Raw genomic sequence first — 25,825 nt, 5'->3', positions numbered from 1 at the left:
AGGTGCTGTATGGTATGTAGGTTAGGCCAGGATCCTCCACCTCCCTAGTCTGGTTGACAATATCGTTCCAACAGTATCCTTTCTGTAACAGATCGTAACGACGCCGTTTGACGGCATTGATCTCACGTAGCAGCGACGTGAAGGTCCAGAAATGACCCTCCAGCAACGAAGGAGCTGGTATCGTGGCCGCAAGACTCTGTTCCTGCGTGAATTTCGTCAAGGCGCTAAATGTCTCGAGATCGACCACTTCCATGACCAGGAACCTCGCAACGGGGTCCTGCGGTTCTCTCTGCCGATTCCGCAGGTTCCGTCGATCAATGATCGCACGGCAGGCGCGCAGATGAAGACTCCAGTCAGTTGAATGGGGCACGAGCATCTCCCCGTAGCACAGGACGAGCATGGTGGCAAGGATTTCGGTCAGAGACGAGCCATCCTGCTGGCGCCCCGCGACCTGATCACCATCCAACTCAAAATGTATTTTTGTATTCAGATTCCGAAGACTCGCTTCGCGCAGATCACGGTTCGCCTGCAGAAGTGCCAGCGGCCCAGTACCATCACCTCCAGCAGAAGTCACCGACAAATGAGCAGCCGCTAGACCGAGAATCGACATGCGAAGGCAGTTCGAGAGTCGGGCCAGAGGCCAGACGATGCGTCGCCACGGGTTGTCGGAGCTATCGAGCCATCGCAATTGAGATGCAACTTCCAGCTGGAAATGATTGAGAAGATTGTCGAAGAGTACTGTCGTAGAGCACCGATTGACCAGACCGAGACCACTCATCGGGTCAAGCAGATGTGTAGGGAAGTCCAATGGCAAGGGTCCTGCGTCTGTCAAGGCGCAAAGATCTTGACTACTCCCACTTCCACCATCGCTGCCAGCATTATGCGTACCTGCCAACTCATCCTGCCTCTCGGACTCGCATCGAGGTGACACCGGAAGCGTCCTGCCTGCAAACTTGCCTCTACTTGCCACCCCTTGTACCCATTTTAAGGACAACACGTCAAATCCTGGACAGCGTAGACCCCGACTGGCGCATTTCCGACACCCCGGGATACTCCGGTCACATTTGATGCGTCGCTTGGTGCACAGACGACAGTCTGCATTGGTCGTTAGTTCGAGAAGATCATATCGGGAACAGACTAGAGTTGACTGACATACCTTTTGATGCGACTTGGCGGTCGGGGGCCAATGAGTCCAGACGGATGTTTCTCTTCATGTTCCCAAAAGTGTGCTGCTAAAAGTAAGAAAAAGAGACCGGTGAGAGATGGCAAATGACAAAGGAAGAAAGAACCCCGGTCGTGATATAGAGTTTCCGGATACCGGTGTCACCGCGAAATACTCTTCTCTTGTATCTGGAGTCCTGATGTGAAACCAAGCTAAACCTTATCTGGCCTGGAGCGGATGGATATCTTTCCCCGTAAAAAACCAGTATAGTAATTTAAGATAACATATACAGGATTTATCTCTGTAGCCCTAAGCCAAAACCAGACTAAGTTACATTTGATCTGAAGACCGAAAAATGATTTTTCCATGGTATTATTATAAGGTATGGACATATGCTATAACAAGAACTTGGCAAAAAAGCATCACTATAATATAATTGCGCAGAAATTGCTCGAGAAATCTTGAGGACCGACTTAGAACCCACTCAGCTATCTGGCTCTTAGGCCTGATACTACCGGGTTTATCGTCGGGGCCGAGCCGGGCAATCTTGGAATGTTCCATGCAAACTGGGCAAACACTTGGGGGGTTCTCGTCGCTAAGATGGTATCAATACCAACATCTCCTGACCCGTAGGCGTTCTTATTAGCATATTTGTACCACTCGCCTTTGTTAGGAATTAATGAAAGAGGCGATTTATCTATGGTTCGGAGGATACTCAACACATAAGGGGATGGTGAGAATTCTATTGCCAGCCTTGAGCCTGGAAGGAAGGACAATACTTTATCCTTATTTGATGATACGGAAGTAGTCCGGTAAAAGCTTGCCAATCAATAATTATGTAATAATAGCTTTAGATTCCCCCGTCTATTGTATTCCCTCAGCTGCCACTTTGAACGAAATCTGAATCACTTCGAACGGAATCTGGCTATAGCTTTCGTTTGTCTCCACCTTGGTATCTGTCTTAGCAGCAGGTTTGTTACCTCCTTGTGGCCGTTTTCAGCCGCTGATACAAGCGAGGTCACGTCAGCAACAGCATTATTGTTAAGCAGCAGTTTCACAGCCTCCTCATGCCCATGTGCGGCAGACAATAAGAGAGGTTTCCGGCCTTTGTCATCCTTAGTGTTGATGTTGGCGCCCATGTCAAGCAGGAGCTTTACCACAGCTTCGTACCCTCCATCAGCTGATAATGAAAGTGGAGTCTGGCCCCGGAACTCCTCCTTAGCCTCAATATCTGCACCCTTCTCCAGGAGCAGCTTTACCACCTTCTCATCTCCATTTCTGGCGGCTAATAAGAGTGGGGTGTCACCTTCGGTACTCTTCGATTCCACATCGGCATCTTTTGCAAGAAGTAGCTTCACCACTTCCTCATGTCCATTCGCAGCCGCCAACAAGATTGGGGTATCGTCAAAATGACCCTTAGACTCAACATCGGCATTCTTCTCAAGCAGCAGCTTTACTATAGATTGGTGTCCGTTCTCAGCCGCCTGACACAGTGGAGTCTGCCTAAATGAATCCTTGGATTCGATATCCACATTCTCCTCAAGCAGCAGCCTTACGATAGCCTCTTGCCCATTCTTGACTGCTCTCAAAAGTGGAGTATCACTCCCTTTGTTGTAATGACTTCCCAAAATCATACTGCACAACGGCATCAGAGGACTTTGAGTGAAGGTTAATCACTACATCACCAAGTCGTATGTCTTGTATATCTTCTGGATCGTCTTCAGATTCCTCGGAGTCTTTATCATCTTCAGATTTATCTCCTTTAATCCTCGCAGAATTGTTATCTCCCCGTGCACCATAATAAGGTGCCGCACCCCCAATTCCCACCATCAGCCCAAATCTGACAGCTGGGAAACTGCGGATCATGTCTTTAGCAACAGTAGCAGCAGATACCTTCCCTGTTGTTTCTGCTGGCAAGCAAGCAGGCACCACATTATGATCACCAATTCTACCAAGGGCGTACGAATCATGTTGTGGATCAACTGCTGGGAGAACAGGATGCTTTTCATCCAACATGGCCATGGCAGCTGCCAGCTCCGTTTCGGTAAAGCACATATCCAGCCGACAGTGTAGTCGCCGTGAGTTAACTTTCGTGGAGATTCGGTCATGCTGATGCTGGGGAGACACTGTATCTTATCGTTGGCTTATAATGGCATAAGAGTCATGATACTCTTTAAGCGGATGGGTTGAGGAAGGTGTCAGATTTCAGGGGAATCTCGGAGGAACAGGGTAAGATTGCTAGTGCAGGGATATCTTTGACTGTTGGCAATCGCCAGCAACTGTCCTCCTTTTGATGGAAAAAAGTAACCCCGCTCTTCGATGAGCTGGCGCGGCTGATGGACAAGGGTGTGACAACTTGCTTTTAGCCAACCGATTGGAAGGCACGGACTTCCCAGATGTCTTGTTATCACATGGTAAGGTAATTTACCATACACTCATGAAGTAGAGATGTTCCCACCCGGCAACCAAAAGTAGCTTAATGCAGTTTCATGTCAGGTTTCCTGAGACAATCGGAGAGTGTAAGTGGTGACAGCAGTATCCGGAAGGACTGTAGGGATAACCCCGCATTCTCCCGTCATCCTCATCCCCCGGAACACTCAACGGCCGGCCATCCTCTTCCTTTCTATGGTCAATCATCAAAAATATTAAAAGCAAAAAAGTATGGAGTTGAGGGGAATCGAACCCCTGACCTCTCGCATGCGAAGCGAGCGCTCTACCCCTGAGCTACAACCCCAGATGTGGTATATGTGGGGATGCGCTAAATAGGTCTCATAAAAGGAGTGACTAGGACAGCGCCGGGGATTAGGCAAAAATCATAGTTATTCATCCTTCCTAAACAGCTGGACTAAACAATCCGCACATTTGCATACATGAGAATAATGAGAATACAACCCCATTCAATGTCGTCCAACCTGCGTACATTCTTGCCTTGACTTTGAAAACTTTTTTTTTTTTTTTTGGTTTTCTGCTCCCGTAAGGAATCGCAATCTCAAAGAGATGCTGGATGATATGATCGGATAGGATGGCCTCCAAAGTCCAAAAATCAAACTCGGCCATCTAGGCTAAAGGGAGATCAACGCATCGATCTCTTCATGTAGCCTTTAGCCAGGCCGGAGCGAGAGGTCTCCTTGACGAGGACTAACTCCTTTTCGCAGGGATCCGAGGAGAAAGTCACGGAAACCCCACTATACACGTTGCGGCCGTCTTTCCATCTATTGAACACCTCGAGGACCTTTCGAGCAACTACGGTGCTCGTAAAGATTGCGGTTGCTGTACGACTCATCAGTCAGTTGCTCTGTCTACGGTAGGGGACTCACTTTGCCCTGTCCAGAAAGGGTTCGCTTACCGTTTCCAGAATTGAAGACCCAAAGGAAGTCAATGTTTCCGGGTCCGGCCAAGGTGCGCACGTCCTGCTTCCACTTCTCGGGGGACATGTTCTCGGCAAAAAGTCTCTTTCTGGCAAAAGAGAGGCGGCGGCGCTCGCGAATCGGTTGATTCATGCGACAGAGATCTTCGTTCCAATCAAGGATCTCGGCCAGCTCAACGTGATAGCCGCATCCAAAGCGTCCAAAGCCGAGCATCTGCTCCATCTCCTGGTTGGACTTCAAAAAGGCAAGCGCGTGAGACGCATGTTGGAAGGTCACCCGTGTTCTTCCGTTGGTCTCCAGGCGAACGTCCTGCAGCGGACCCTCGTGAATACGAGTGGTGATGAACTGGATGAGGTCCTTTGAGATTCTTCCGTAGATGCGGATGACCCCTGCCTTGGCCTCGGGGACCTCAGGCGCCACGGCGGTGGAAGGTAAGGCAACCCCGAGGCCCGGAAGCTGGGGATCACTAGTACCATCTTCATCACTGTTCTGACTCTGCCTGGATACGGAGGCCGTAGTCAGAGACAGGGGAGACATGTAATGGGCTGTCTCTGGACAATAGATTGGAAGACCTGACACGGAAGTGGCACTGGTGCCGGCGACCTGGGCCCAGCTTCCGGGCGGCTGCTGCTGTGGGAGATGCTCGTCAGTAGTAGAGACTTTCTGCAGCATGTCGATATGGCCGCCGACGTTCTCCATGTTGCCGAAATTCGCCTTAATGCCGACATCTTTGTTGCCAACGTTCTCCTTGGTCATTCTCTCGATCAGGGTCACGAGACTAGAAAAGTTATATCTCTGAAAAGTATCGGAGATACTAGGGTTGGAAAGACCAGCGTCGGTGCTCTGATAATCCTTACCCTCCTACCAGCGAGACTTAGTGTCTAGGTATTAAGATCTGTGGGTGGGAGATGAATTGGGACTTACATCACCGAAGATATATTCATCAGGCGACAGATGTTCAATGCCTTCGGAGAATGCATTCACGATCTGGACGCTCAGTTTTCCGACTTTATTCGCAGAATTGTGCAGCTCATGCTTGCGGAACTGCTAAAATCAGCACATGACACGCTTGGGAGGGCTTGCCGGTCACCTACATGGCAAGAAATGCGGTTGAGATTCTCCAAGGCATCAGCCATGGCTTCGTCGATGGAAAAGGCCGACATCTCGAGTGTGGTCTTTGATTAACCTAGGGAACGACTAAGGTGGTTCCGGGTGAGGTATAAGACCTTTGAGTACTCGTATGTGGCAGGGAGGTATACGCAAAGGGCTCTGCTTTCTGTCGGTCGCGAGACTAGATGAGCTGGTGGACTGACACACCTTGCAATGGACCACGACTTACCTTTCGTTCGAAGCCTGGGAAAGGCTCAAGAAAAATGGTCCTCTGACTGGCGATCTCTTCACGAATACAGTGATTATAGAGAGGGTGATATGGGAATTGGAAAGAGACAATGAGGCTAATTCAAAACAGAAAGTGGTGACTATTGATGATGATCACGGCCACCTTTGTGAGGTGGAAGCCTTGGATGGGTCTGTCTTCACTCTACTTGGGAAGACAAGACGATATGGAGACGGTATTGTCTGAAGAACAAGGAAACAGAGATAAGGGACTAGAGATAAAAGGAGAACGCAAAGGAACAGAGATCGTCGTATCGGGAGTTTTCAAGAGAAGGGGGTAAAGAAAAGAAAGAGGGGAGGAGAGAAGAGAAGAGAAATAATGGGGTGGAGGGAAGGTCACCGGGGAGGAAGAGGGTGAGAGGAAAGGTGAAGGAAGTTGGGAAGAGAAGAGTGAGCTGTGGGATGAATCGGCATGGAAACAGCTGCTGTAGTTACCGCGAGTGAATAAACGTAAACGTTGGTCTCGATTCTTCCTGAGGCCGCCCAACCCATCTCCCTTCCTTTTGAGGAATCTTCCTTGACTTACAGACACCAACTACAACATGGTTGCATCTTCATCTTGCCAGCCATCTTGACGCTAGTAACATTCACTTCTAAAGCTACAATTCACGCTTCCAGGGCAAGTCTGTGCGCGATGACACCTACGACATTGGCAATCTTTCCAATCGCTAGAAAGCTGAGTCTTGCTCCTCTCATTTGTGTTGTGTTCACGTGGACCGTTCCATTATACAGAGATGAGTGAATACTTACCTACTTCCTTGTAGCATGACTTCTGCTTTACAACCAATAGTTGCCTCCCTCAATGCTATTTATTCCCTAGATATGCAGACACTGGTTTGTTTTTCTAGATATCAAGGCAACTTGAACTATCAATGAGCTAACATGAAAGAAGGGGTACAAATCAAGAAGACGTACTTGCCACGTCTATCACGATATCCAACGAGTTATCTGAGCGAGTCGAATGGACCCAGCATATAAACTGAACTGACCAGTCTCATACAATGAACATAAGAGCCCAATTATATGTGAATGGTAGATGACACAGGTACATCAAGTGCGGGAGAAACCATTGGCTAGGAACAACAATCACTGTCAATGAGAAAGACAGTATTTATAGATATCACATTTCGAATTTACAAACTCCCATTTCCCTGAGCGTACATACAGGTCAACCCATGCCTCCGGATCAAACCTTCGCCACAAAAAGTTATCAGGTCACCATCCCTAAGCGCATGAAGCACCCGTGCATTAAAGTAAAAATTCCCTTCCATCCCTCGTATCTCATATTCTAGCCCCAAGTCAAGCAGACAATGGAGGGAAGTTTCTCACGAAGCTACACACAAACCGTTAGTTAGCACTGTACTTTTACCACGACTCCCAAAATCCAACTCCAAAAACGCAAGGCAAGGCTAGGCAACATACTGAGCAGGGCATTCATATCCGGCGGGGTTCTTGTTCAAATAGAGCTGGTGGTACTCCTCCGCGTCCCACCATTGCGCCGCCGGCACGACCTGGGTCGAAACGGGCTGCTTGTACCACTCCTGGCTCACCTTCTCTGTCACGTCCTGGGCGATCTTCTCCTGTTCGTCGCCGTGCGTGAATATGACGCTGCGGTATTGGGTTCCGACGTCAGGGCCCTGGCGGTTCATGGTCGTGGCGTCGTGCATGCGATAGAAGAATTCGAGGAGGGAACGGTAGGTAACGATGGAGGGATCGAAGGTGATATCAAGGGCCTCGGCATCTAGTGTGATTGACTATTAGTAAATCCCGACTGTCTTTGGGGATATGGTCTACCTGTGGAGGTAAATAGACAGGTGGCAACTTACGACCCGTATCGCCGCCGCACACGGCGCGATATGAAGGAGACGCCGTGTTTCCACCGCAATATCCTACTTTGGCCTCCAGGAGACCCTTTCCGTTTCCAAAGTTCTTGCGGAACAGGTGTTCCACGCCCCAGAAGCAACCGGCGGCCAAGGTGGCTCTCTGCGTGGCGTCGGACATGTTGCGCGAACGAGATTCAGCGGTCAGTGATAGAAAGGGCGAGCTAGTCGAGAAGGGACGGAAGAATCGTGAGAACAAAGTCGGAGCGAAGGCGGACGCGGCGAAGGTCATTGGGGGTTTTTTTTTTAATACGTACAACGAGTGGGTTGTAATTTTTTAGTCTCCGCGGAGGGGCACGGAGTTAAGATTATCTCGGGAGGGGTGTCAGAACTGAAACGACAACAGGTGAGGTGACAATCGCGGGGTTTTCCAAGATGAAGTCGAGGGCAAGACAATGCAAGTCCAGGAACGAGGGTAAATATTCGCAGCAGCTCATTTCTCTGGCAAATGCCGAATTTGTCATGGCGGGGAAGCTTTTCAGTGGCGTCATCCCGAGGAATGACATAATTCCACCAGCCAATGCTGACATCGCCTCATCTAGATCTCCCTACGAGAAGAGTTCCAAACATTCTAGAAGAAGAAAAAAGAAAAGTTTGTTGTAGGTCTGATACTGTACACGTTCCCGAGAACCCCTAATATATGCCGTACAATACAAAAAAGAAACATGAACATAGAAGAGAAAATGAAAAGCCACGACATGTTTGAAGCGCGCACCCTCAAGAGCAAAATAGACGAAACCAAGGAGTGAAGAGGGTTAACCAGAACCAAACGGTACACTCCTGGCCAAAGGGGGTGCAAAAAAAAAAAGCAAATGGTATCTGACTTCCCCCAAAAACACCGTTCCAATGACCCAAAAGACCCCAACAAATTCGGCAAAAATAACGACAATGTAAAATTACCACAGTCCGGCACTGGAGGTAGGATATGAGTTTTCCGAGGACCTCTCAATGCGTGGCGTGGCCATCACGCTAAGCCTGATGGCGTCTCGGCTGTTGAGGCTGATGTCTCGAGGGCGCATATCCCCACCGAACGTCGTCCGACGATGGCCGGTGTTTTTCATGATGGGGATAGTTCGAGGGCTCAAGACTCGGGGCTTGGACTCGGCCTCTTTATCGGTCTTGGCGATTCGTCTCGCTTGCGCCGTGAACATGGTGTTTTCAGGGGGCGAGCTGCCATAGGTGGCAGATCCCGGGCTTCGGCGACGGTGAACCCGAAGAGTATTGGCAGAAGGCCCGGTGCCAAACTGCCCCCCGGAGATGCGCCTCATAGCCGAATTGATACGCATGGCGTCGTCCTTGTTTGCTTTCCAGCTGTCCTTACTGTCCGAAATGGGACTGCTATAGCCCCCGCTCGAGGTACGAACTGCAATTCTCGAGGGGCGTTCGGAAGATGCGCGATTCAAGAAGCTGCTACCTTCGATGTCGCGGAGAGGAGAATTTTCGTTGTCGGACAGGGGTAGCGTCGTTGTGGGAGGAGGGGCAATCGGAGAGCTGCTGGTCTTTTTTGCGAGGAATCCGGCCTTGAATCGGTTGGCGTTTTTTTGAACATTCAAGGTCGGTTCCGGGGCTGCAGACACCGGCGATGAGGCGTATTGAGGGCTGAAGTTTCGCGTGGGCACGGGGATTCCACGGGGGATGGGGGAGGTTCTAGGTAGTGGAGGATCGGCAGGACTTCCTTCAGGAATAGCAAGGGCGGCTCCCAGCTTTTGTGGGGTCTTTTGGAATTCCGTCAAGGTACCATCTTCCTCGTCGTCCCTCCAGCGGACACCTCGCTTCGTGGTTTTAGACACGGACTTCTTGGGTGAGAAGCTGACGCTCTTTCGCCCAACACCGCCCATCTTCCGGCGCCGCGGAGAGCCCTTGGTAGGCGAAGGCGGTGCTGCCGGTGTGAAGCTAATCGGTGCGCTCAGCGTCTTGCCGGGCGGAACATGGGCCATACTCGGTCTCTTCTTCTTGGGAGAGCCGGATTTAACAGGGCTGACAGAATGTAAAGACGGTAGGTTGCCGTCGGGCTTCACAACACTGGCTGCCACGTTGGAGCACGAAGTGAGCATCTTCGTGAGGATTTTCTTTCCTTCATCAACGGCTTCGTCCTCGTTCAATTGCATGATGTTCTCGATGGCAGAAACCGTCTCGAATTGAGCTTGCAGAAGTATCTGCAGGGTGGCTGCCTCCCCAGCTTTATCTTGCTCGGCCACTGCGGTTAACGCCTCCCGTTCGGTATTTGACTTCAGGAGTTCTGCCTCGCGTTGCAAGTTGGCATGGTCGCTCTTGTCGCAGATGTCGAAATCCTGGAGTTGGCGGATAGCATTCTCGACGGCAGAGTTTAGGCCTCGATCCCAATTGCTCTTCGCAAACCGTTGGTGATAGTGTTGTCGGCTACCCTCGAGCTCCAGGAGAATTCCCTGGGCGGTCTTCCGAATCGCCTGTAGGTTCGACAATGGCGGTTCGAGCTCCGCATTCTCGCACACATTGTCGAAAGCAGCGATCCAGGACGACAACAAGCCGATCCTGCGGCTAACCTGTTTTAGTTTTATCATATTGTTCGTCCTTTCCTGCCTCTCCGGCGATGAATGTTCGTAGGCAGTGCGAATCCGAGAAATTCCTTCGCGCACGGCCAGGTCTTTCTTCTCGGTTTGTTTCTTAAATTTAGCAAAGGCGATCTTCTCATGATCTTTTTGCTGGGCTTTCAGTTGATTGATTAGGGCCATCTGTTCGTCGATCTTCACCAGAAAATCTTTAACATGGCGGTTGACATTAAACACGTTTCTCGTAACTTTGGTCTGGATGTTCTTCGCTCTATTCGCATAACGCAGGGTGTTTTGGGTTTCGTCGAAATGTTGACTTGAGGGACTGACGCAAACGATCATCACTGTTTTGCAGTTACCACCGAGCGAGAATTTTAGCAAACGGGTGAGCTTGGAGTTTCGGTAAGGCACATGGTTTCGCTTTCGAGGATCGCAAAGGGCGTTGATACAGCTTCCCAGGGCCAGCAGAGACTTGTTGATGTTTGCACCCTCGAACAACCTTTCACCCCGATTCTTGGTAGCGCTCGCTCGCTCACTGCCCGCCAGATCGATGATACTGAAGGTCGCCATCGTATGCGGTTCGTTGATGTCGGCGTTGCGATCTTTCTGGGCAACGTTGATCTGAAGAACAGCGTGGGATCGTGAAGATGTGGCATTTGCCTCCGTGGGTGACATGGTGCGACATTCGTTGCCTTTCATGATCATATCCATCACCTGCTGCACGCTCTGTGGGTGGTGGCTCGACAATCCAGACACGGAAACGGATTTATTGCTATCCTCGCGCAGCATCAATCCTCCTTTGCTGCCTCCTGGCACAAGGAGGTCACGGATGGTCTCGTTGTAAATTTCTAAGTACGATAGAGTGATCTCGGTATGTTTCTCTTCGGATCTCTCTTCGATCCGCTCGAATAGCTCTTGCATCGTAAGGAAGATGATACCCGGTTGCTGTGCCGTGCCTGTGATCGTGTGGGTTTTACCACATCCGGTCGCACCGTACGCAAACACGGTCGCATTGTAGCCGTCGAGGACACTGTCAAGGAGGTTCCGGGTAGTCGATTCATACACTTCGCCCTGGGAGGCGCTTTGGTCGAAGATCCGGTCGAAAGCGAAGGTCTGATCTTTCACGCGCTTGCCGTTGGGAACGACACTTCTAGAAAACTTTTGTATAGGGTTGTCTTCAGGGGGGTCGAATACTCTGGAAGTACACTTGAGTCAATCGATGCTCTATGGTGTTGATAGGGGCGCAATAGGACTACACTCACAAGCATCTATCATCGATGACCTTGATAATTGATCGAAGGCCCTTCTGGTTCAATTTGGGCGCCGGAGCACCGGCCAAGGAGCCTTCCCCTAGGAACAAGGGGCCACCCTCGCATTTCGAGATCTGAGCCGCTTCACGGATGGTAAACGGTCTCACTCGGACGGAGACATTGATCGAAGACGAATCGCTAGAGGCAGCCATCATGTCGAAAATGCGGCTGTTTTGGTGGTCGTAAAGGTCGGATAAGAAGTTCAACGCGGGGGGGCCGATATCGAAGTACCCTGCGGCGCCCCTACACCGTCGGCGAGGTTAAGGGCGAATTGGCGAGATGGCGATGATGATCGAAAAGAGACGACTCAGGAGTCCATTAAAGAAGAATGTTGGGTGGATCTATCCCCAGAGATTGTCGCCTGTTGGGTTTTCTAATGGTCTAGTGCGAGCTTTCAAGCCACCTGGTTGACTGTTGACACGGGCGGTGTTTTCCATTTGGCGTTGCTCCGAGCAACCGGCCCGGACGCGTGACTTCAGCTGAAACGCTCCGTGGAAATTGGCGGAGTGCACCTCAAGCATGCAAATCATCCACCCCTCACATAAATATATAACGGGTAACTCTATTTAGTTAAGTACTAGTCATGAACTCCCGTGTAGAAACAAAAACAATATACTACCTGAAGGATATTGGTCACCCCAGCCTGCCTCTACATCCAAATAAGTTATATATTATGAAAATTGGACATGCACCACTTCGATGGCATTTGCGATGGCAATGTTGATTGTGTGGTGCGTGTGTGCGCGTGCATCATGCAGAGAGAGGAGAGAGTTTACTATATACTAGTTATAGTGTACGACCGCTTATCTCCAGCTCTCCTAGACAGTGGAAGCCGTGGATGTCTATTACTGTCGGTACATATATAGTCCTAGTAGAGCCTTTTTCTTAGACTCTCATCCTTTTTTCGCTGCCGTGGACACTTACCCCATTATTATGGTCATTGGCAGAAAACTCTTAAGACAAGAAAGACGTAAGCTATTGTCCATTGGTAACAGTAGCTCTCTTTGGGAGGCATTCTATTTCGGGAGATCTGAATGTGCAACTCAGCCCTGGTAAGATTGTTGTGGTTGGACGACGTAATCTCAAATTTGATGCTTCCTTGTCGGCGATAGGTTTATACAGCAATAGACCTCAAAAAGAGGCATCGCTAAGAGGCGCTGGATAGCATGAAACGGTTCCAAAAAAAAAAAAAAAAAAAAGAAACGTTCCGGGTGAGGATTAATCACAGCCTCTCGATTGAGAGAGGAAGAAAAAAAGAACGTCCCCGGTCAGGATTGAACTGACAACCTCTCGATTAACAGTCGAACGCGCTAACCAATTGCGCCACGGAGACGAGTTGTTGAAAGAGAGTGGCAATATTCAAACCCTTAAGCAAAACCTAATTCTTTGAGCTTCTGTCTGGATTTCTGACATTGCCACGGCATTCGCTCGGCATACCCACGCACCTTTGTCTTGCGGATGGCCGGTGAAAGTGGGATTGCTGGAGAATATACTTCGAATGGTTTGGGTTGAATGAGAATAAATCAAACAACAATCCTTGTTGAGACTTGCAGATAGCAAAATGACATCAATATGGGCTACCGAGACCGAGATTAGTACCTACATACTCCTTACAGTTCCCTCAGCACCGCCCAAAGGTCGTGGCACGTTCGAGCCATACATGCTACTCCAGAGTACAGTATCTCTGCACCCCTGCCTCTCTGATGAACCAAGAGCTTATACCTTTGATGATAATTCAGTTGGGTTGATTCCTGCCTGGAAATCCCTCTGATTAGGGGATATACACATCACTTCATCATGAAAACCCCTGGTTTGCCTTTCACGCTACATACCCTATAAATTTCGAGAAAGAACATGAACGCCGTATACTAAAGCCCGCATAAGTCCTGCGCCGAGTATGTCCCCCCTGCCCGCTTCAGTTCATTTCCTCTTCTTCCTCGTCCAGGCTGGGAAGCACAACATCCCATCCAGGATCCTCGAGTTCTAACGTGATATCATCTTCCGCCCCACCGTTCTCCTTGGGCTCCTGGAACCGGAAAGCAATAGACTGTCCATTCCGCAATTCGGCCGACTGGAGAGTTAGAGAGCTGGCTGTATTTTTCCCAGCGCCTCGCCTGGGGGCCTCGTCGTCATCGTCGTCGTCGAACTGCGAAATGTCAGGCTCCAGCCTCGTCCACCCTTTCTCTAGATCATTCTTGTCCACGGCCACTCCGAATTCGATCTCGGAGGGGTCTTCAGGAACGGGGGCGCCGTTGATCTCTTTAATTTCGCGAGATTGAAGAGCTTTCAGGAGGGTGGCTTTGACGGTGATGATTGATTCGGAAGGCGGGAGCGTGAGAAGCACGGTGGTCTTGTGCTTTTTGAAGAGGAGTGTCCAGCTCAAAGGGTCAACTTGCGACTGTTGAGGCATTTTTGTTAGGAAAAGAATTTATATATTTTTCTCTCTCGGAACAACGAGAAAGGTTTTTAGAAGACTAACGTACCATTGTGTAGAGTTGAGCTGGTGGTTGGTCACCGAGCTCTGGCGGGTCCTCGAAGCTTTTCAAGCGGTCCGGAAGTCGGGGAGAATTTGGAGAGCGAGCGTGATCTCACTTCCTCCCCCAAACGCAACGGCGACACAAAATCCCAACCCAACCCCAATGACCCCGATTGACGCCACAGACTAGCGTCGCCTACGAGCAAACACTACTGTGCTATTTCCAGCTTGAAAATCGTTTGTTCGCAAGAATTCCGCCCACCAATCACCCACAATGGACTCTCAGCAGTCGAGCGCTGTTGAGATGGAATCAACAAAACCGCAAGAAAGACGCGCATCAGACGACCCCAATGCGCGATTCGGATTAAAGCCGGACCAACGACTACCGTACATCGCCCTGGCTACATTCGGTACGGGTATGGGCATCGGTGCCTTCCACGGGAGTCAGACGGCCTCCTATCGCTTTCGCGCCGAAAACGCGCACCGTTTCCCCACGACGAATAAAGGATGGTTTCTGTACCACAAGGATAAAAGCAACCTGCGCTTGGTGACGGCCGTCAAGGAGGGATTCAAGATGGGAGGCAAGCTAGGTGCGGGCGCCCTTGCGTTCGGGTTCTTCGAAGAAACGGTGGACAAAGCCCGGAATGACCGAGATTTCTTGTCTACGGTCACGGCGGGATTGACGTTCTCAGGCATTTACAGTCTACTAGGTTGGTTCTCAGAGGCCCCCTTTGGTTTTACTTTCGGTTCACTCCCCTTTCACCCTCGGTATATATGCTAAACGGATGCTTCTCGTTTTAGCCCGACACGATGTTTACACGGCTGCCCGCACGGCGAAGTTCGGCTTGAAGTTCGGCCTGGCATACGGCTTGATGCAGGACCTTCTCGAGACCCTGAAGGGCAAACGGCCCAAATACGTTGATTTCATACTAGGAGATCGCCTGTCTAAGGCGGAGTGAATAGGAGGACCGAGCAGATTGTTGCCTCTTTCGCCAATTATGAAGTCACGTCACGAATCTCGCAAGATCCCGGATGACGTCGTCCTCTGGTGCTGAGAAGATACCTCAATGCCAGAATCGGCGCGGGCTAAGGGATACCTTGAATTGATGGGTGTACGCTATACTTAACTCCATCAAGACTAGCGCTCTGGAAGCAACAATAGCTTCTCCATATGACGTCTCTCTACTCTAACTACTACGACCTCCCTCGGGTGCGTTTAAGCCCGAATATAAAGAACCCCGAGGCTCAATCTAGACACCACCGAAGCGGAGCATGATCTTGAGAGATACCGATGCGTGCTTCATAGGGGTTGTTGTCATCACCCGTACCCCATTTGCCGGCGACATCATACGATGGACGAACAACGTTTAAGGTTATGGACTTGGTACATGGGTATTGCCGCTAGAAAGGAGTCCCGACGGGTCTTGGTTTGAGAAGTGTCACTAAATAGTAAATACCGACGCTATAGCAATTAGTTAGCTGGGCAGGGGCTGTTTGGTCGCTTGTAAGAATTTAAACTTCTATTAGGTTTATCCAGAGCTACCTAGCAAGACTAGCTTCCGCTCACAGCCTCATACCGAGTTGCAGATGCTAATTGCGTAGTTCTCGGTGTCGTGTATCCCAAGGTGCCCGTTCTTTATCGCACAGACGTGACTTTTTGACATCTGGCAGCCGAAGGTGGCCCCTGCGGATCTTCGCCGCTATTCTTAATCAACCACGCTTGGTAGAGCGGACGGATGAGATCTCGATTGAATCGACGAGTTTCAGTCACAAAGAAGTGAAGAACACTGAAAGCAAGTGGAGACCTTTTTTTATATTACACGGGCTGATCCTGTGCTCACGCAATATCGATGGGTACCACCGTCATACTATAGAGATTTTTCTTTTTTCCTTCTGATCTTGAGCATGGCGACCTGGAGGCCTACTCGGAATGTCAGACGCGAATTTCAAAAGGCACCTTCGAGACCAAGAATTCCCAAACTCCCACAGTCATAGGGCCTATGCATGGCCTAACAGAACCAATGCAGCCGCAGTCAATCAAGCATCCACCCCTCATATCTCGGCTATGGGCACTCTGTGACCTGACGATCTCTGGCATCGCTGATCAATTAGCCTGGCGAACTAAGCAGCTACTAGTCCGAACTGGTCAGTCAGCACCGTACTGTACGCATGTACCACGCGCGATTCCCATGCCTCCCTTGACTTCAGCTCGCTCTCACCCACCCCGCCCACCGTTCCTCGCTCTCTGCGTCGCAGAATCTACGATTGAGGACGACTGCCATTGACAGGTGTGAGAGAGCCTTGGGGGGCACCACAGGGGGTTATTAATCTGGATTATTTGTTCAGAAGATATCTCTTATTGCAGACCGCCGTTGTTTCGGTCTGTGTTCGCAGCTGCCGAATTTCTCCCTCCTTCGAGCACCCCACTTGAACAAGGGTTCTCCGAGGATCCTGTCCCGAGAGATCTTTTTATTTTGATTTCAGTTTCTCGTGGGAGACAACAAAAAGCGACTGCCTGTCCTTTGTGGCATAATTCTGAAATTATTTTTAACCCCATCAACAAAGCGGGCGTGTCTCAAGCGGTGAGGCTGACTAACTGACTTGCCGGTGGAGCAGGACCGCATTATTTGACGTTGGTGATCCCCGCTTTCATCTTTCTGGCCGCTGCTCGCTCTGAGCTTCCCTTGACCGAGACTCACTTCTCAATAACCATGCTCGTTCTTACTGACTCCCTCACGGCGACCCTCCAGGCTTTCCCACTCTCTCTTCATCATCGTTACCCCAATCGCTGGCTTCGCTCTCAGATGTTCGTCCCTTACTGATAGCTCCCGCTCTCCCCCGCGCGATCTTGGGCTGGAAATGCATTTCTGAAAGCTCCCCCCCCCCCGTGATTTCAATTCTCGTCGACGTCATCGGCCCATTGAATGCCCCAATTATATGCGACCACTGAAAGAAATTATCCCTTTCTTTCCCGTGCTTTTCATCTTATACTATACCTTTAATTCCTTGATCTCCTTTTCGGCCATATCTCCTCGATACTCACATCATGCGACGCCATAGATCCAGTGGAGGTTCCACCAAGGCCGTCACACCCGTCTCCGACACCGTCTCGTTGATCCATTCCTTCGATTCCGTGACGAACCCGAATCGCCCTGTACGTCCCTCGCCGCTGGCATCTTCGAATATCCAGGCCTTGCCTTTGGACCTGGTCGACCGACTGCGCTCCTTCCCGCTATTCCAGTCTACTCCGGAATCTTTCCTGTTCGCGGTCGGTCAGCATCTTCGGCCGCAGCTCCATGCAGCCAACGATTATATATTGACCGAGGGCGATGAGGCCAAAGCGATATATTGGCTGGTGCGAGGTGCGGTGTCGGTGACGTCCCGCGATGGCGAGAGTATATATGCAGAGCTTGAGTCGGGCGCCTTTTTCGGCGAAATTGGCGTCCTGATGGACCGTCCACGGACGGCTACTATAGTTGCGCGCACGCGATGCCTTTTGGTGGTATTGACAAAGGAGGACTTTAGGAACATTCTCCCTCGCTTCCCCACGGTCGAGCAGGCCATCCGCGAGGAAGCCCAGGAGCGGCTGATGATCCTGGAAAAGAAGAAAAAGGAGACATCCGTACCCCCGGCCGACATTGATGAGCCGGCTCGCCGAGGGTCAAAGCGACTGCGAGATGCTTTCATTAGAGACATGTCACTCACTGAGCGTGATGGCACAATCCTAAAATCGGTGAACAAGAAGCGCAAGTCCCCAAGCCCTGGACTGGCCGACGGGTCGTCGAGTGCACTGGCAAATGGACTAGTTAGTGTCCGGCTTCTGTTGAGGGAGTTGCCCTTGTTCTCCGGCCTTCCGCCAGATATTCTGCACTTCCTGGGTCTGAATGCGCAACCACGATCGTATCCTCCCTTTACCGATATAATAAAGCAGGACTCCCAAGGCCGAGAAATTTATTTCATTGTTCGGGGTGAGGTGGAAGTCCTGTCTGAATGTGCCAAGCCTCAGAACTCCCACTCCCTACCGAACACCATCGAGCGGCCCGGATTTGAAGTTAAAGCCCGGTTAAAGCAAGGTCAATATTTTGGGGAGGTGGTGAGTCTTTCATTAGCACCTCGTCGAACGGCAACGGTACGCTCGATCAATGCGGTCGAGTGCTTGATGATTGGCGGTGATGTCTTGACAGAGTTGTGGGAGAAATGCCCCCAGGATGTTCGACAGCAAGTCGAGAAGACGGCCAAAGAAAGACTCGATTCGGCGGCTGATGGGGATGTCGTAATGTCTGAAGCCGGGGATGTCACAAAGTCCCTAGGCGACGGATATCCGCAAATCGGCGGTCCACGGCGACAGTCGATGCCGCCAATGCTTACGCTCACGGAGACGGAACTGGATGCTCCTCTGAAGCCGAATGGCATTGATGAACAGGCTGTCTTGCGACCATCCGATCCCGATCCGTTTCTCAACGTTGGACTGGACAAAGTCCGCCTTCGTAGTCGACGAGGCTCTGTCGCTCCGCTGACGCCCGAGGAGGTTTCCGGGGAACAGCAGCGACCGTCGCCTCCATCAGAACCGCGATCTGCGAGTTCATCGTTCCTCACACTCCCAGAGGCAGCCATATCGACACCCAAGACTCAACGAGAACCGCACAAAAACAACCGCGGCATTCTTCCCGATAGTATTCTTCTGACCGTATTCCGCAACCTCGAGCTCCATCACCTCCTGCGCATCCGTGCGGTCTCCCTCCACTGGTCAGAGATTCTGAGCAAGTCAACTGAGCTGCTTCAACATCTAGACCTGAACATATATAACCGATGCGTTACTGATGACGTTCTTGTGAAAATTATATGCCCATTCGTTGGCAACAGACCTCGTTATGTCGACATCAGTAACTGTTTTCACATAACCGATGAAGGATTCAACAAGTTGATCGCCACATGTGGCTCCAATGTTGTTGCTTGGAAGATGAAGAGTGTCTGGGATGTGACAGCGTCGGCTATTCTTGAAATGGCCAACAAGGCGAGCGGGTTACAGGAAGTTGATTTGAGTAACTGCCGAAAAGTCGGAGACACCTTGTTGGCTCGAATTGTCGGATGGCTTGTGCCCGGCCAACATAAAACCAGCGAAGAGTCCGGAAAGACAGGAAAGGCGATTTTAAGGCCTACTATGCACACGGCAGCGGGTACTGTCTATGGCTGCCCCAAACTGAAGAGGCTGACATTGTCATACTGCAAACATGTCACCGATCGATCAATGCATCATATCGCATCCCATGCCGCTTCGCGCATTGAGGAAATGGACCTGACGCGCTGCACAACGATCACGGACCAGGGGTTTCAATTCTGGGGGAATACGCAATTCACCAATTTGCGAAGACTCTGTTTGGCGGACTGTACCTATTTGACCGATCAAGCTATCGTTCATCTGACCAATTCCGCCAAACAATTGCAAGAATTGGACCTGGTGAGATACTTCGTCTATCAACTCTCTCTCTCTCTCTCTCTCTCTCTCTCTCTCTCTCTCTCTCTCTTTCTCTCTCTTTTTCATTTGCTTTTGGTGGGAAGTTGCAAGCTAATGCAAAGCTTTCACCGGACAGTCTTTTTGTTGCGCCTTATCTGACACAGCAACGGAGGTTTTGGCCCTTCAATGCTCCCAGTTGACCTACCTCAACATGTCTTTTTGCGGCTCCGCAATCTCCGACCCGTCATTGCGCAGTATCGGTCTCCATCTTCTCCACCTGAAACGATTGTCCGTGCGTGGTTGCGTTCGAGTTACCGGTGCCGGCGTTGAAGCTGTTGCCGACGGGTGTAATCAGCTAGAATCCTTCGATGTCAGCCAATGCAAAAACCTCTTACCTTGGCTCGAAGATGGAGGGCCTTCCAGATACGAAGGCAGTGTTATTTTTGAGATGGTTGCACAGAATGGGAGAGTATTTCGATGATTCGCCACAGGCGTTTCCCCCGTGGCATGGTTTTTGGATTGGCTCCGACTTTGACTAATCTAGGGCTACGGAAGGTTTCTTGGCATATCAACATGCTCAACCTCTCTTTTCTGTCCTCCCTGTATCTTTCCGCCTTCACCCTGTATTTTCTTGTTGGTTTTAATGTGGTGTACTCTGATGCTCTAACTTCGAGAACTGTGCTTCACATCTCCCACGCCGTTACGATTTCTGGCCCCGGTTGGTGCTACGGCGCTGCATGGAGATACGGAGCGTGACTGCTTCTCACGTCTTGTATTTTTTCTCTCTTGATCTTTCTGACATCTTTTGCTTTTTGGGATGGTCTTTCTCGAATTCTAACTCGGTGGTATTGGAGCTATGGCTATGAGCATGGAAGGAGTTGACATGGAAGGGAAAGCATAAGGCAGCATATATTTGTTCAAAGGATCGGTCTGTTAATATTCACATCGCATGCCGGAGCAAATGGATAGTTTCGGACATGCCGTTCTGTATCTTAGACCCTTTTACTTCTCCATTTCTGTCTTTTTTTTTTTTTTTTTTTTTTCCCTCACTATTTTCTTGTCTGGCAGAAAGATTGGAGATACAACTGAATAGACCGACCGCCTATCCTACCCGTCGATCAGCCTGATATGTGAGCCTCGTACGAACTATAATCATGGGATTTGCGAGCCCCAACAAGATGTGGGTTTGGGCTAGAAGCCGCGTGGAAGGGAGGGAAGAATCCAAGACTTTTGGGCATCTGTTATTCTCGTGCGTTCCTTTCTATCTACAAGTTCTACTCCAGGTCAACTAACCCTTAGTATCTCAATGCAGAACAAGAAAAAGTCCTTCGTACATTTTCTCATCAGCCGGTAAAGACTACAGACATAGACATTGATGGGGTGAAAGTGAAAGAAAGCCCATTAATGCCACAAAGGCACATTGTGACCGTCGTTATTCCTCGATCCTCACAGCTGGACTCGACAAAGAAACATGTCCTCGTCTTTGATGTATTATCGCCCTTCTCGGACAGACAACTGGCATTGTCTCCCACAATGGTGCCTTGTATCTCGAAGACTGTCTAATTCAGTCCCATGCGCTTTGATGTCATTATGTCGTCCACTGAGGCTTTGTTTACCTGGAGCTTTCCGCCAGAAAGTTGGGACGACGTTGGGGTCCCATACAGACTAAAGAAAGATTCCATGAAGAATCCAGGAAAATAAACGAAGGTCCCAGGAAGATAAATAGGTGGGGGTGCGCAGTTAACTGAATCTTCCACTTGTTGGTATGAATTTCGAACGACCACCTCCAATATAAAAGATAGGGAACTTTCCACTCCATCGTCAACTTCCTCTCTTCCATCAATTCGCCTCAACTCGACTCAGCTCTCAACAAGCAACGCATTCAAATGTGATCTTTTCGAGAAGACTAGCTCTCTCTCGTCTATATCTATCTCTCATTGCATTGCTCAGCTTCATCTTCATTACAGATGCCATTTGGGGCCATAGCTTATCTACCAGATCGATATCTCTTTGCTTTGCTTCATCCAAACATCTCAAGAACCGGACTTATCCATAGCTAACGGATTCAACCACGAGTTGGTAAGAAAAGGAGAACTCCTCTCGTAGGCTAAGTATCAGCCAGATCGATATCCCGTTGCTTTACTTTGCTTTACTCTAATCTGCTCCATCTTACCCCTTTTTACTCTACTTTCCTCTATCTTGTTTTTGACTTGCTTTGCTCTACTTTCCATTATCACCATCACTTCCTGTAACCCCATCCACCTAATCACTGCCTCCACAAAGCTTCTTCAAAATGGTCAAGCGCACCGCACAAGAAGCCAACGTCGACGAGCCTGTTCGTCAGACTCGCCGTGCCTATTCCCAGTCCCTGCAGGGCGGGGCTACCCCTCCTCCCCTTGTCGATATCGAAGCCTATACCCGTCACGCTTTCCAAGCCCAGCAAGAAGCATCTGCTCCTCTCTCTGCTCCTGTTTCTGCATCTATCCCTGCTCAGAATTATGTTGCCCCCAATTTGTATCCCTCCTCCTATGTCTCTCAAACCCCCCAGCACGAAGGATTCTATGCTGCTCCTGGCTCTGCTCAATCCTACTACGAAGCCGATGCCGATCAACAGCGAGAAGAATTCGGTCTTGCTCCTCTTTCTGCTCAATCCTATGTCGAAACCGATCCCTATCCCTATGGCAATCTCCTCACTGATCCCTATCGCAGTCCCTATGCCCACCTCCCTCAATCACAGCTGACCTCTGCGCAGCTGTACCCCCAAGACCTCGATCCAGAAACCGCTGACAACGGGACCCTCCAAAAGCCCGTTGAACAGACAGAACTGGAAACAGGAGCTGGTGGCTACGGGCAGAGAAGCGGTAGAGCACAGGGAAAGTCTCGTGCGGCTGCCAGTAAGCGCGTAAACCAGCAGTCCCAGGCGAGCAGGAACTCGCGGCAGTTCAGGGATGCGTACCTTCGCGGTCCCCTGTCTGCTCCTCTTGCTCCCACCAGTCCTTTTGCCCCGGAGCCTGCTCCTGCTCAATTCTACGGGCAGGAGGGGGAGGCTGGTCCGCAGGACTATGAGTCGGACGGGGAAAGAGAGACTGGGCCTGGTCATTGGGCGTATGGGGCCTCTACTACTCCGGTTGCTCCCGTTCCTGCTTCTGCCTATCCTCAGGCTCCTCAACCCTATGGGGAAGAGGTTGATTTTATTCCGGCTGGGCCCAATAATTGGGTACAGGTTGAGACTGAGGATGGTATCAAGAACGTGGAAGTTGACGTGCGCGGTATCCCTCTTCCCGAGGGTTGGTCGGGGTATATCAGTGCTGCGGCAGATTGGAGTTTGGAGGACCCAGAGGCCGAGGCGGCTCGCCTCGACGCGGCTCACGAGATCATGAATTGCCTCAACGCGGATGGTAGCGTCGGTGAGACCGTCGGTGACAACGTCGAAGACAACGACAACGGCACCGTCGATGACGACGTGGCCGATCCCGACGCACCCATCCCCGACGAGGAGAGCGAAGGGGAGGAGCCGGAAGAGGAGGAGGCGGCAGGGACGAAGAAGAAGGGGAAGAAGAAGAAGAAGAAGAAGGGGAAGGGCAAGGGGGGCGAGGGCGGCAAGCGGAAGCAACGCCGCAAGAAGGCGGAGGACGAGGCCGATCATTCGGCCATAATTCGATCCAGGCAGCAATTTATCGAAGATACCATCCAGGACTGGGAAGATAAATGCAACAAATTTACTGAAAAGAACCTCGAGGTTCCCGCCGAGCTCTTGAAGGTAAAGCCCAAGTCACGGACGGGCACATCGTGTGATCGCTGCGTGGTGAGTTGACTGACTTCCTCTGATTTCCTTTCTGCCCTGATGGATTTGAACTGACTGTTTGCGCTCATTCTAGGTTCTGAGACTTTCCTGCGACTCTGACCCCTGGTGTTGCAGCAATTGTCTCAATGTTAAAAACGGTCTAGCAACGTGCCAATGGACCTGTAAAAATACGAGTTGGACCTATAGACGGGGCGAAGTTGAGCGCCAGGCCGCGGACTTTCTGGACATGCTCAGTTACAAAAACAGAACTATAGATTACCTATTCTACCAGGCTACTGAGCATCAAAAGGAAATCCTGGCGATGGACAAAGCAATCGGCCGATTGTTCGCTCTGTTCCAGCAAGAGCTAGGTCTCTCGTCCGATGATGTATATAATATACTGGTACGTGCAGACTATTTCCACCTCCTCTTTATTCCTTCTAACCTCTCTAGGCGACCTCTCGTATCGAAGCGATCGATTATCCCCTCGAATGGGATGGCTTGACCGGCATCGAGAACCCCCTAGGCGAGCAGCGCGGTCTCGATCCCAACATGGTGGCAGGTCCGATGGCGCAACCCGCGAACAATCAACTCGCAGCTCCTCCAGTGCCTCAAGGACTTCCTCCCCATGTCCAGGGGCGTGACAACCGTCGCTTGCAGTCGCCTGCCGAGATTGCGGGTCTTTCGCACGTCAACGACCCCAACATGCACCAAATGGGTCAAATGCGAAGGCCTGCCGTCAACGATCAACTTGCTGGCCAGCAGAGCATGGCCCCTCCGAACATGCCTGCCCAGAGTCCTTACCAGGCTGTTCAGCGCCAAGTTGATCCTCGGTCCGTTGGTTCTCATGCCGGCATGCTCCCTCCACGCGACCAGTACCCCCTGATGGATATGCAGCCCACGACAATTGCAGCTGCTGCATACGCCTCGATGCATATCGCCGCCAACCAGTTCCAGCAGCGAGCAGTGCCTCAGCAGACCATGCCTCCTCAGACTTCAGGCTTAGGTCTCTCTGGCCCCGCTGACCACTGGAACAACCTCGCAGCTCAAGCACCTACCGGGGCTTACAATTGGCCGGGTCCAATTCCTACCCAGCCTGCTAATCCCGCCCCGGTTAGGAACGAATTTGACGATATGCTCGAGGAAGAGGGGGTCCAATTCCAGGGCGACGGCCCCGTCGGAGATGACGAGGAATCTCTCCACGATGAGGGCCCGAACCAGAACGACGAAGACGACGACGACCTAGCTTCGGAGTCGGCAGAGTACACTAGGACCGGGGAGGATACTGACGGCGTCCCCGCTGACCCAACCCAGGTTGGCGCGGAGCCTCAGGCCCCCGGTTCTTTTGACCCTAGCCAGACCCAGCTAGATGAATCGCTCGTTGCTAGCCTCGACCTAGGCTTTGTGAATTACATCTTCGATCATCAGACCACGACCGCGGGTAGCAATATGCCCGCGGGGGAATTGCCTCGTTTTGAAGAGTCGACCCGTGTCGAGGGCTCGACCCATGATGAAGAGCAAGACCCGTCGAAGATGCCCACCTGGGAAGAAGCTCAGCAGCCGCGCGACGAGTCGGACGAACAAGCCCCACTCGCGGCGCAAGCCGTAGTCAACGAGCCGTCTTCTGGAAACGAGCACCCAACCCTGGACGACGCTCAAGTGGAAGCATCTTTGGGGCTGGCAAACTTGGACGACCTCGACCTCTCAAACCTACCACCTGCCTTTGACAACGAACTCCACGATCTATACCGCGGATTGACGGGTCAGGGCGAGGAAACCGAGGGTCGTCCCACCGAGCCAGCCCATGAAGATGTGGGATATCAGGACCTTGCGCCCCAGGTGCCTTTCGACACCCCGGCACCTGCAGAATACATGGGACCCATTGATGATGTCGATGACAACGCCTCGCTCTTCGCGGGAGTCGCAGGCGACCCCGTCGACGAGCTGGACGTCACTGGGGCATTTGAGGGCCCCATAACCGCGCAAGGAGCAATCGGCGCGCATGAGAGGACGGTCGTCGACAGCGACGACGATACCAATGCCACCGACGCTTCCGTCGATAGTCTGGCTGCCCCGAACAAGAGGAGAAAGAGGTCGCGTCATGAGTCTCCCGCCCCTCGTGATGAAAACCCGAGGGATAGGAAGAGGCCGCGTCGTTAGGCTCTCCTTGCAGCCGCCAGACGTGACGGATAGGAGGTAGGTGGGTATACGTCGCCGCTGTCATATATAGGAGTATATAAGGGGGTCATTTCGTTCTTTTTTTTTTTTTTTTTTTTTTTTTTTTTTTTTTTTTTTTGTGTTTTTTTTTGTTTTTTTTTTTTTTTTTTTTTTTTTTTTTTTTTTTTTTTTCATTCCGGACGATTTTCCTTCTTTGATTGTTTGTGTGCCTCCCGCTTCTTGATACCCTATATATAGAAGACGTTGGGCTTTTTCTGTAACGATTTTTTTTTCTTGATACCCTTGCATT

At 50.9% G+C, this 25,825-nt stretch overlaps 8 protein-coding genes across 8 annotated transcripts; 3 read left to right on the top strand and 5 right to left on the bottom strand.

Annotated features, from left to right (window-relative positions):
• KD926_000043 (uncharacterized protein) lies at window positions 1–3,217 on the bottom strand (the record flags this gene model as incomplete). Its single annotated transcript, XM_053103960.1, has 4 exons — window positions 1–1,095; window positions 1,157–1,229; window positions 2,143–2,713; window positions 2,799–3,217. Coding segments are annotated over 4 exons (2,158 nt in total), but the record flags the coding sequence as incomplete, so codon positions are not given.
• Window positions 3,218–4,235: 1,018 nt separating this feature from the next.
• On the bottom strand, window positions 4,236–5,693 carry KD926_000042 (uncharacterized protein; the record flags this gene model as incomplete). The annotated part of the gene is made up of 4 exons (XM_053103959.1): window positions 4,236–4,432; window positions 4,509–5,391; window positions 5,455–5,574; window positions 5,625–5,693. 4 exons carry the CDS (start codon window positions 5,691–5,693, stop codon window positions 4,236–4,238), a joined length of 1,269 nt encoding a protein of 422 aa, XP_052952760.1.
• A 1,531-nt stretch (window positions 5,694–7,224) lies between these two features.
• Window positions 7,225–8,037, bottom strand: KD926_000041 (peptide-methionine-S-sulfoxide reductase; the record flags this gene model as incomplete). The annotated part of the gene is made up of 3 exons (XM_053103958.1): window positions 7,225–7,258; window positions 7,348–7,666; window positions 7,752–8,037. 3 exons carry the CDS (start codon window positions 8,035–8,037, stop codon window positions 7,225–7,227), a joined length of 639 nt encoding a protein of 212 aa, XP_052952759.1.
• Window positions 8,038–8,701: 664 nt separating this feature from the next.
• KD926_000040 (kinesin family protein) lies at window positions 8,702–11,798 on the bottom strand (the record flags this gene model as incomplete). Its single annotated transcript, XM_053103957.1, has 2 exons — window positions 8,702–11,528; window positions 11,596–11,798. 2 exons carry the CDS (start codon window positions 11,796–11,798, stop codon window positions 8,702–8,704), a joined length of 3,030 nt encoding a protein of 1,009 aa, XP_052952758.1.
• Window positions 11,799–13,558: 1,760 nt separating this feature from the next.
• KD926_000039 (uncharacterized protein) lies at window positions 13,559–14,053 on the bottom strand (the record flags this gene model as incomplete). Its single annotated transcript, XM_053103956.1, has 1 exon — window positions 13,559–14,053. The coding sequence occupies one exon, from the start codon at window positions 14,051–14,053 to the stop codon at window positions 13,559–13,561; it is 495 nt and encodes a 164-aa protein (XP_052952757.1).
• Window positions 14,054–14,393: 340 nt separating this feature from the next.
• On the top strand, window positions 14,394–15,078 carry KD926_000038 (uncharacterized protein; the record flags this gene model as incomplete). Its single annotated transcript, XM_053103955.1, has 2 exons — window positions 14,394–14,865; window positions 14,921–15,078. The coding sequence occupies 2 exons, from the start codon at window positions 14,394–14,396 to the stop codon at window positions 15,076–15,078; spliced, it is 630 nt and encodes a 209-aa protein (XP_052952756.1).
• Window positions 15,079–17,165: 2,087 nt separating this feature from the next.
• KD926_000037 (cyclic nucleotide-binding domain protein) lies at window positions 17,166–20,055 on the top strand (the record flags this gene model as incomplete). Its single annotated transcript, XM_053103954.1, has 2 exons — window positions 17,166–19,577; window positions 19,711–20,055. 2 exons carry the CDS (start codon window positions 17,166–17,168, stop codon window positions 20,053–20,055), a joined length of 2,757 nt encoding a protein of 918 aa, XP_052952755.1.
• A 1,812-nt stretch (window positions 20,056–21,867) lies between these two features.
• KD926_000036 (uncharacterized protein) lies at window positions 21,868–25,518 on the top strand (the record flags this gene model as incomplete). The annotated part of the gene is made up of 3 exons (XM_053103953.1): window positions 21,868–23,379; window positions 23,453–23,761; window positions 23,812–25,518. 3 exons carry the CDS (start codon window positions 21,868–21,870, stop codon window positions 25,516–25,518), a joined length of 3,528 nt encoding a protein of 1,175 aa, XP_052952754.1.
• Window positions 25,519–25,825: the final 307 nt, after the last annotated feature.

This window comes from Aspergillus affinis (assembly GCF_023601865.1).
Source record: "Aspergillus affinis strain CMG 70 chromosome Unknown NODE_100_length_134578_cov_84_604828, whole genome shotgun sequence".
NCBI lineage: Eukaryota > Fungi > Ascomycota > Eurotiomycetes > Eurotiales > Aspergillaceae > Aspergillus > Aspergillus affinis.
Note: the sequence above shows the minus strand (reverse complement) of the source record. Positions and strands in the feature narration are given on the sequence as shown.